The 11,395-nt window shown below is 40.7% G+C and overlaps 1 protein-coding gene across 1 annotated transcript in view; it reads right to left on the bottom strand.

The window, feature by feature from the left end:
* Positions 1–11,395, bottom strand: part of Sorcs1 (sortilin related VPS10 domain containing receptor 1) — a 369,207-nt gene that overhangs the window by 204,195 nt on the left and 153,617 nt on the right. Inside the window, exon 4 of the mRNA XM_033761243.1 lies at positions 5,686–5,785. Coding sequence (XP_033617134.1) covers positions 5,686–5,785 — 100 coding nt within the window. The remainder of the gene's footprint in view (positions 1–5,685; positions 5,786–11,395) is intronic.

The raw sequence follows: 11,395 nt of genomic DNA, 5'->3' as shown, positions 1-11,395 counted from the left end.
AAAAAAAAAAAAAAAAAAAAAAAAAGAAACAAACCACTGATTTGTGATTAATAATGTACTAGATGCTTATTATAAGTGATACATTTAATGTACTGCAAATAAAGAATAACAAATATGTGATGATGATTATGCAAGAAACTTCCTTTCAGCCACAGAAAATATTAAGTCCTACTGGATGATACAGAAAATGAAATAGTAAAACATTTAATTAAATCCATTCTGAGAACTCAGGAAAATTAGGTGACATGGAGGTCGAAGCAAAAGAGAAAGAAAGGGAGAGAGATAGAAAATTTTCTTAAAACCATGCACTGATCCTAATTTATTGCCCAAACCTGATATTTTAATAATTGTTAAAATATTTGACAGCATCAGTTTTAGAGACACACAGCTAGTATCTACTAATGGTCAACTACTTATTTAGTATGTAATATAATATATTGTGCTAAAATCTGAGAGTATGGTTTTCCCAGATCTACTTTATTTATATGTTATCATAAGTGCTCTGATTTACATAAAGTGCTACATGGTCTGCACCCGTTCAGGTGCATAGAGAGGGTGTATCCTTGGCCAGTTCTGTTTGAGTTTTGTCTTTCTCCACAGAGCCTGGGGTGACCCAGACTTCCTGTATAACGGGGAGATGCCTGGGGCGCTACTCCTGCGAGGACTCTAGGCTTCCAACACAGCACTCTGTCTTGATTCTGTTAGAACTTGTGTGAAACCAGAGGCTTGTGTCACTTGGAAAGCCACGTGAAGGAACAAACAGAAATATTTTTCATGCTCAGGAAGAGAACAGAGCAGCGCTCTATGTGTCTGAGCAGTACAAACAGGACACTCAGTTGTACCCCAAAAAAGATAAAAAATGTGGTTTTTTTCCCCCTTTAACTGTTAAGTGTAAGGTAGTGAGCATTTATTCAGGAAAAAACTGAAAGAAAAAAAAAACACTTATTAAAGTTTGGGAAATGCCACTTCCCCTATGTCTCTGAGCTCTTGCATGACACTTCTTTATGAATGCAACATAGTTTCTTCTTAAAGGTTTAGAGGTGAACGGGTGACCTCGTGTACAAAAGGGCCCATGAAAGAGCTGGAGAGCACGAGCAGGTAAGTGTCACGTGCCTGTCTTGGGAAATGGGATGTGATCCCCTGTGATGCACCGTACAACACCCAGCTCCCCTCGGCCTTGCCAGGCAATGTCAAGCGCAGTTCCTGGCACCTTCAATATTCATCCTTTCTCCTTAGTTGGAAAAGATAAAATTATACGTCATGGCCTGGAAGTGAATAAAACCTAGGAGGCTTCTTAACTGTTCCTGTTTATTCATTTCAAAGAACTCATTTATAGTTAGAAAAAATGAACGAGTCAAGCTGGGTTGACAAGGCAGCCTCCTTTCCAAATTCCGACCACCAAGCCCAAACACAGCCCAAGGTCAGGTCAGACATTCAGCCACATGCTGGACAATGCCGCACTGTGGGACACCATGCTCAGTGCGGAGAAGACAACGCAGCGGGTCACAGCTCCTTCTCTCATTTAGGGTCTCGCACTCTACAGGGGGGATCAGATACGACTGAAAACAACGACATCAGCATCCAACAGGACAGGTGTCATTACAGGCTGGCTGACAAGGCCTGTGAGCTTGGCTTTTCATTCATCAGCTGTATGTAATCAGACAAGCCCCTTAGCTCCCAGGGACTCTGTTTTCATATACGATAAATAAGTGAGTAGAACCTGAAAACCCCTAACTTCTTCCATGGCACAATGTAACACTTCTGTGATTGTTTTAAGAGAAGTTGGCAGACCCTATCAAACACACCTCTTTCCCAGCCCCAATGTCACATAGATGGTATACAGAACACCCAGACAAATGACAAGAAAAATTAACCATGCCCAGGTAAAAAACAGACAGGGCATCAGTAACCAAACACTGATTTAGAAAGTGTCGCATGCAGTATGGTAATTAAAACCTAAACATCTGGAGAAAATGCAAACAGTGTTTAATGCTGACAGGTACCTGGGGACCAGCGAGAATGATCAATGTGTTCTGTAGAACCAGGGTCCTATTTATAGGACAGAAAGCTTCAAAGACTCTCACAGGAGCGATGTTAATTAAGAAGTGATGACACAGAAATGAGAGGGAACAGGATGGAAAGGGGCACAGAAACACAAAGAAAAAAGACTGTTTGTGTTTTTCTGTTTCCTGGGAACACAGAATGCAGAGACAACAAGGATGTAACAACTGCACGAATTGGCTGTTCTGAGTTTAAGAAACACACACACACACACACACACACACACACACACACACACACACACACACTAGTTTCCTTCTCCCACCAATGAATTCCACATGGGTTTTGTATGCTTCACTCCTTGAAGAAGTTACACACCTTGTGTGAAGAGAAGGCAGCCAAGGCTGGCTGAAAGTGCTGAGGAAGGTAATGCTGATAGTCATGCAGAGTCAAAAGACATTTTCTTTTGGGGCAGAATACAGATAAACTCAGAGAGAATGTAACAGTGGGACTCAGGTTTCCACACCGATTTTTTTCTTGGCAACATTTATATTAGTTGCCCCATCAACCCTGCCTCCTAGGTCTTCCCTTCAGGTACGGGTTGCACCATCCTCCTGTACAGAAGGCCGTTTGTACGTGGCTCCCAAACCTCTGCCAACATAAACAAGCCTTAACCACAGGCGGGGAGACTGTGACAGATGGCCCCACTCAGCCTTGTGTTTCTGAGGCCTCCTTCTCATATCTGAAGCCAGGAGGACAGACTCTTCTGTGAGAAAGTATGAAGGAGCCAGGATAACACCTATGAGCAGGCTGGCTTTCCAGGTTACTTAGTCAAGAATTCCCGAAGGGACCAAAGAGACAATGACAGTTGATACCAACAAACCTAGCCAAGGAAAGCTGCTGTAATTTCCACATATGTACACAGAAATGGCTATCGGATGCCCACTGAGCTGTAAAGAAGGGTCTGCTTCATTCTGGACTTGGAGTAAGAAATGAACTTAATAAGCTGCCTGCAGTCAGGGCATAATGCCCGCTGTGTCAAGACACAGTGCTAAAGAACAGCTCTTGTCCTCACGGCCAGCTAACTACAATGAGTAGGATGCTCAGACAGTGCATTGTGGGCTTTGTTCCAGGTGGTTCTACTGATACAATAAGGAAGGGAAATGCCAGGGACAAAAGATGCTAACTTCTAGATAGCACTGTGCATCTCTGAACGAATTAATATGGTCCTTGGAAGGAGCCACTCTCTTCCCTGGAGGGGAGCAGAAGTCATAGGGAAACTGAACTCCAGTGCCCTTATCCGGCCCCAAGAATACACCCTGATACTTCTCTCTTCTTTTTATCTTGCATAAACTGTTATTGATTGAGGAAAACGTATTCACAGTTTAAAATATCATGCAGGTGCTATCTCTTGGTTCCAATATGTTCCATGGGGAGAGGTGAATATTTCATAGTGACGCATTCAGATGGTAACAAGAAAAAACTGTGCACAAATACACTGCTTTGCCAACTTCATTGACTTCTGCACCCACCACTGTGAAGGCCTTCACCATCCTCCAATATATTTTAAATCTATCGCATCTCAGAAAGTGACCCTGATGGTGTCATTTATCTGTAGAGGGAACGTTCCCTGGGTTTAGGTTCCCTCATAAACACTGATTTAAACAGCTCCACAGGTAACAGGCCCAGAGAAGGCTGTTCTCAGTGTTAAGGAAAATGACTTCTCCTTTTCCGGAACTAGGGTCAGCTACACTCTTAACTGAGATTTGCTGAATGTTGTGGCCCAACGCCCCTATGCACATCCTGGACAGTGACAGGCTGCCCACGCACTGAAGAGTGTGGATGCATTGAAATGCGAGATTCCACCTGGGGCTCTCTGCTCTACTCCCTCCCAGGATCTACTTCGGCCTCAGGAGCTCATCTGGATGCGAATTCTTTCTCTGCTCTTACGCACTCACCCAGTCTGGGATCAAGAGCACATATTCTGCAGCTACAGAAAATCTAGTAATTATATGCAATACTGGACACCTTATCTTTGGTTAAAATCATGTTATTCCCAAATGACATCCATAAAACAGAGACTACCTCTAGGTTAGAACTAGGACTCCTAGGGCTGTAAACACCTTCGTTGTGCCCTTAGCTCTTGACAAATATAAATGACTCACCCAAAGTGGAAAACAATTCAAGGCAGGGCAGTAGATTTCTGAATCTTAGTTTAGTGATCTTTGCATGACAAAAAGTCACACTGAATTTACTTGTAAGACATAGGATTTTGGAGGGTGAGATTCTGGCTTATTGCTCTTTTTATTCCTTGGCGCAAAGCACACTGTCTAGCACAGTTCGATGATTAAGTTGAATTTACCAAAAATGTGAACTATGGGAAAGAGTCTATAGAAATTACAAAAATAAATTTAAAGGCAACAAAGAACTAAATCTGTTGATAAACATGAATGACAGAGTTCAGTTCCTTAACCTGAGATTATATTTCTGGCTTATTGCTCTTTTTATTCCTTGGCGCAAAGCACACTGTCTAGCACAGTTCGATGATTAAGTTGAATTTACCAAAAATGTGAACTATGGGAAAGAGTCTATAGAAATTACAAAAATAAATTTAAAGGCAACAAAGAACTAAATCTGTTGATAAACATGAATGACAGAGTTCAGTTCCTTAACCTGAGATTATATATATATATAAGGGGAAGACAGGAATGTTTGGGGTGTAGCCAAAAAGGAAAGGTTGACCCTACTGAGCCGTGCTGTTTGATACTGTTGGAATTATCCATATATGGCTAAGTTAATTAAAAGTAAATCAAGCCGGGCATGGTGGCGCACACCTGTAATCCCAGCACTCAGGAGGCTGAGGCAGGAGGATCACTATGAGTTTGAGACCAGCCTGGGCTACACAGTCAGTTCCACGTCAGTGTCAACTGAATAGTGAGACCCTGTCTCAAAAACCAAAAAAAAAAGCAAATTAAAATTAAGTTACTCAGTTAAGTTAGGCTGTGTCCCTGGAAGAACCTGAAATGTGTTCATTTCAGGGGTGCGACATTGAACTTTTACACTGATGGTTCTGAATCCTAGATTCATGCCAGCAAACTGGAGGGAATTTTCTCAAGGTACAGTTATCAAACCCTAATCCAGAGCAAGAGGGCTGGACCGGGCTGGTGAACAGGTGTGTCTCACCACTCTGCAGGCAAACACAGCTGCCATCCTGACAGTCTGTGTGGCCTGAACAGACCTTAGAAAATAAAACACTTACAAATAAAACACTGCCAATGTATTCACTAAGTTGTAGTTTGTTTATTTACTTCCAGTCAAGGAAAAGCAGGGGCATCGGATGACAGCCTGTCCTCCCGCTGTCAGGTCAGGGGCTACTCTAATCCTCCTGAATGACTGGTTAGAGCCTTTACAAGACAGTCAGCAGCATCCACGCAGGAGAACTCATTTCCTGTCACTGCCTTTCTGAAACGGTAATGATGCACCTAACCCTGGCCCTCCTGCACTCCCAGCTGATCTTAAAATTACACCCTGTCAGGCATTTCGCCACCTGAGCATCCATCAGTTCATCGTTACAGCTCTAATCCCAGTTTAGGAGTAATGGATTTTTAGGTAGCCAGAGAGCTGAGTCAACCAAGATGGAAGGCACCTCCTGAATCGGGAGCGTGCTGAGCACACATTTCTTACCTTCCGCTTGTTGGTAGGACACACGTAGAGATAGCTCAAAATTGTCTTTAAACCCACTTTATCATTCAGCTTCTCATAAGTTGTCCCGTAGTCAGTGGACCTGTAATTCAAAAGAAGCTTTAATGAGGGCAGAAGTATACGTCATTTGGCTGCGTGTCAGTATAATGCATGTTTTACATAGCAGAATGGCTCTCGGGAGGTTTCTAAATGATTCATGTAGTATATAATGATGCTTAATTATGTACACAGTAACATCGTGTGAGTGAGTGGTTACCATTTGCATTTAAATCGAACTGATAAAAATTAAAACTCCATCTCTTTACTTCTCCTTAACGCAAGCACTTTGCATAATGCCTGTGATTAATTAGAAAAGATTAACAGATGAAGATGCCCCTTGAATTGGCCAAAGAAATGAAAGAGGTTTCAGTCGGATGTGACATTTCTAAACTTGTGCTTTATCTTCAGCACAGTGGCAAAGCAGGTTCTAATTTATCTACAGATTGTGTTTTCACTCATGAGTCATAAGATATATGGTGAGTTAGTTCCTTCAAAGGTCAGTACATCTTCTCACAGTATTTAAGAGTGAGAAAATGTCTTAATAATAAGTGAAATTTCACAACCTTCTTGATGCCCTTTTCCAGATTCAAGCAACACGGAGTTAGGCGGGTGATACTTCCTGGCACAGGTTCTGTCTTTCTTGTAGATTCTCTTCTTTATTTAGCCATTGGTCAGTAACTTATTACTTTAGATTCAATACAAAGGTTTAAGTCATGATCCTCATGAAGGTGTACTTTGTATTTCAAACTTTAATTTCATTAGGATCATCACGAAGTCATACACAGGAGGGAATGTCTTCTGTGTGAAGAAAGTGCTTGAGGGAACTTAAGTGACCAGTTCAAAGAAAATAGCTGATGAATGAGCCACAGAAAAACTGCAACAGTTATTTTTTATGTACTAATCGTTTTAATAACATAGTTAACAAGAAATGTACACCATTTAGCAAACACGCAAACACCATGAGTAGGAACTACAGATCCCTAGGGCATATGTCTTCCCAGCCAGTTTCCTGCCTATCTATGAACAATACCAATAGTCGCTACACTCAGATAATCCAGGAGGACCGCATGGGCAGATGAATATTCATTTTAAAAATACCACTTCAAATAAATTAAAAGGGGTAACCATCAAGGGTTCAAATTGTGAAGAAATAGTTGAAAACCCAGAGAGACTCCAAGCTGCAGTCTCCTAACCTCCTTCCTTGTCCATTGACAAAATCCATGTCTCAGTGCTCTCACTCCCCTTTTAGGCACTAAGAGCATTGCAGACAGGAGACCAGAAGGAGAAAGTTACAGCTGACTGCAATGAACATTGCGAAGTACTCGCTAATACGGTACGACAGTTATGTAGGACCAAAGCCCTAGGTTTTTATCTCAATCCCCCCTCCCTTCTCCCTCTCCCTCTCCCTCTCTCTCTCTGAAAGGGCAAAAAGCTGAGCACAGCTGAGGAAATCTGTAAACTCAGCTACTCTGGAGGGTGAGGCATGAGGACCACAATTTTGACAGCTTGGTCAACTAATTGGAGAACCTGTCTGAAAATATAAAATTTTTCAAAACGGTGCAGGGGCTGTTGCTTAATTCATCCCAGGATTCTGGAAAGTACAGCTACCTCTGTGTTCACGGAGGAAAGTTGGTCGTGGTCATGTTAACACCTGATGCAAAGTTTGCAAAAACCAGTTTTGCCAAGAACTTCTGTTTGCAAACTGCATCGTTTGTAAGTAAAAGTGTTTGTGAATTCATGTACCACTGGGGGAGGAGCAGGGGAAGAAGGGGAAAAAAGGATGGTGCAGGTAGTATAAAATTGCCTCTTTGTCTCATTTTCTTATGGAGGAGACAGATGCCCAATGAAATTCATTCAATCTTCTACATTTGCAGAGTTCCCAATATGCCCTCCTGGACCCAAAGAACAGGTCTTTTTGGCTGGTGTCTAATGGCTCAGTTTGGGAGAAAGAAAATATAAGCAAATAAGACGTGCTACATGCGATGACAGAGGTATGAGTTAATTATTTTGAAAATGATGTTGGTTTAAAGAGAAAATGTAGTCATTTCCTTCATATCTGATATGAGAAGAGTTACAAATGCAATGGCTTCAATGTCTACAAGAAGGAAGTTTGTGTTAAGAAGCTCACTTCCTTCCACTGAGAGGCTATTCTGAGCCAGGAACTGGAGCAAGTGAGCAGTATTAAAAGTATTCCTGGAGTTAAAGATTCATTCTGGCCAGGAATTCAAGACATTTTAGGCTAAAATTTACACATAGATAATATCGTTAGAGTTTGAAAGCAGCAGTCCCCAGCCTTTTTGGTACTAGGGACCTCTTTTGCAGAGAACAATTTTGCCCTGGTAGGGCAGTCAGGATGTTTTAAGAACAATAATTTATTGTCCACTTTATTTGCATTTATTTTTATTTTTTTAATTTTATGATTGCATTTATTGTAGATAATTGGTACATGCACATGACACATCCTCAATCCTTTTTACGTTCCCTCTATTGTACTAGATTTTCATAAGGAATGGGAAACCTAGACCCTCACATGGAGCTGACAGTAGGACTTTAGCCCTCTGAGAGCCTGCTATATCCTCAGACCTGATAGTAAGTGGACCTACAGTAAGAGTTCACCTCCTACAGCTCAAGTGGGGTGAACCTCACTGATTGGAAGTTACTTTGTATAAAAAGGAGATAAAGAACAGATTCTCCTGAGGACCCACCTCAGCATGAGCACAATCACACTGTTAGCAGAAAATATTTGGACATCATCCCAGAACTCTTGTGTGAATCTCATTCATGAATCATAACAAAACTTCTTAAAATTGTTCTCCTATGTCCACCTTTTCTCCTCAAATTCTCAGCAAATGAGAGAAAATTTTCTGCTACCTTCTAATAAATACTTGAAATTTATTTCCTCACTCAGTCTTCTCTTGTTTATTTTTTTCCCACTCATTCCCTAGTCTTCTAGGCTCAGTGCTCTCTTTCTACTGAGAATTTGCTTGTCCCCAAAATTTTCTAGCTTTCTTCTAGCTCCTTTTGTTGAAAACTTTTTTGTACGCATTCTCAACAGTATTTACAAGTTCAAGAATAAAGACGCAGATGCAAAATCTATTAATAAATGTTGCCTAGTGATAGACAAACATAGATCTCTTTCAAGATGAGAGAAAGGTCCATTTCTCCAAGCAGGATAATAGAAAGAGGCCAGAGAAGTAGGAACCAGTATCCACAGGGTGTAACAACCAGTTATTTCTAATTTCCACTAACTAGCATGGTAACTGAGGTATTCAATGGATAGTTTTGCATTAATACAAAGGCAAATGAGGATTGTTCTACAAGGATTGTGTAGGAAATTAGCACCATTTGTGTATGTGTTTATGCCTTTGTGTATTAACACCATTTGTGTATGTGTGCCTGTAATTCTACTCCCAGCATAGCAAAATGATAATGGAAGGGCTCAGGTTTACATTAGAAAAAATATTGTTTTCAGAAATTTTCACTATGTTCCTGGGCACTAATTATAACTTCACATGTCCAGTGACCCAGTTCCTTCAAAGTATATGCCGCTATGTTTTGGTACCAACTCTGTATCTTGATTTTATAAAGCTCCGAAACTGAACCACAACATGTTAATTCTCCAATCCAGCACAGCCTCAGGCCTAAACATTGTGCCTTCTGTAGTAACCAATTGATAGAAAGAGAAAATACAGTGCAGACAATCACACGCAAACGGTATAGATTGGCAATCACCCATGGGTGTTTCACAACTAGAATGAGTGTTGGCAGGTGTCGTGGGTAGAACTCAAAACTGGCTGGCATATGTTGACACAGTGTTGGAATGAAAATACTCCGTTCCTACAAACCAGTTGGCACACAGCTACTGAACCAAGTCTGCCTAGCAGCTGCCGCAGCCTCCCAGTGGGGCCTCACTGGGTCTCCTCACAGTCCAGCAGGCATAAGATTAAAGGCAAGCCCAGCAACGATCCTCCAAAATTTGCTGTGGCAGGAAGACCAGTGAGTGTACTGTGTGGTCAATGCCTGTGAAGTCACCCTGTGTCCAAGTAGGCTAAACAGTGGCCTCAGGGTGCCTGCATACCCTGGGATAAACCCTAGGCTCATCTGTACTCCTAACTCACAGCTATCAGATCTACCTATCCCCATATGGTCAACGGTAGGAGCTAGTCTTTTCTAACACTGCGGGCTGAGAGCAGAGGGACAGCTTGGACAGCAGGCTGACTGCAGAGCCAAAGAACCCACTGTTAAATTATTTAAACATCATTTTAGGTGTGGAAGAGGGGGGTATTTTCCAGAATTGAAATATTGGAAAATACTTGATTAAGCAAAATTTTATACTCCTTTACTTTGTAAATTTTCACAAATTGTATTATTCTAATGCACACCAGGCTCCTTATGTGCATATTTCATGTAGCAGTTTCCAACTATATGTGATTAGAGCATCCATTTTTGAGTAATATAAAATGAGATTAGTGTTCTGAGCAACACACTTTAGAAAATACAGTGTCAGAGACAAAATGAAGCCAAAAACACATGAAGTCCTAACTTCATAAGGAAAGAATACAATAAAAATTGTTATCAAATAAAATCTGAAAACAAAAATGCCAGCCTGAGATAATAATAAAGTGATGAGAAACTCTAAGTACAAATAAACTCCAGAGTAAGATAAAGGAGAACTGATAAGAAACCAGGAGACAGATTTTTGGGGATGGGGAATAGAAGGTGGGGGAAGGGCAACGGGTGATCAACAGGACATAAAATGGCCAAGGTACGCACGCATACACACATGGATTCTCTAAGACAAACGTAACTACTGCATATCACAAATGCACATCGATGACACATTAAAAAAGCAAGTGCCGTTACAAAGGAAAAATGAAAAAAATACAAGAAGTGTGCTTAATGTGCGAATCATCCATAGACATGTTTAAGATGCCATGCATGAGACCTTGAATTCTCAACTTGTAGCATTTTTAATAACATTCTGAAGCAAGTATCTTTATCTTCAAGGCTTGTTTACAGGTTGGCTTATCTATAGATTTTTTAAAAAAGCAAAACCAGAACTTCTGTCAATGCCTATGCTATGCCAGAAGTATGTGAAGGCTTAAAAAGACAAAGTGTGCTAGGAAACTAAAAATGCAAATGATTAAATGAAAGCCACCACCAATTGCATCTGATCCTTCATTCTTACACTGGGTTTCTTACAAACACTTCAAACAGTAACTTTTAGAACACCCGAAAGCACTTCTTTGTTCAAGTATTTACTAAGTACATGGATCTCAGTTGCTCTGAGGAGCGGGGAGACCATATTAGAGGCATCCCACCAACTTCTCAAAAGATTTTGATTTTTTCTGAGATGGAAAAATCTCCCATTTCACAAGAAAAAGAAATCCATGCAGGATATGTCTGATTTCAACAAGAAGTGGACAAAATAAAATGTATGACTGGATTTCCCATACTCTAATTTAGTTTGTAAACGATTCTGTGCCCATGTAGCTTTTCATTTGATAGAATAAATTCTACAGAAGAAACCCAGTGTACATAATATGCAACCTACAAATGATAGATATTATTTATTTTATAACTAATTTTTCTTGTTTTTTTTTTTGTATTTTTGCCTAATGCTTGCTTTTTTTTTTTTTTTTTTTTTTTTGGA

Source organism: Fukomys damarensis, unplaced genomic scaffold, assembly GCF_012274545.1.
Source record: "Fukomys damarensis isolate Sample0158 unplaced genomic scaffold, DMR_v1.0_HiC HiC_scaffold_8, whole genome shotgun sequence".
Lineage (NCBI taxonomy): Eukaryota > Metazoa > Chordata > Mammalia > Rodentia > Bathyergidae > Fukomys > Fukomys damarensis.
Note: the sequence above shows the minus strand (reverse complement) of the source record. Positions and strands in the feature narration are given on the sequence as shown.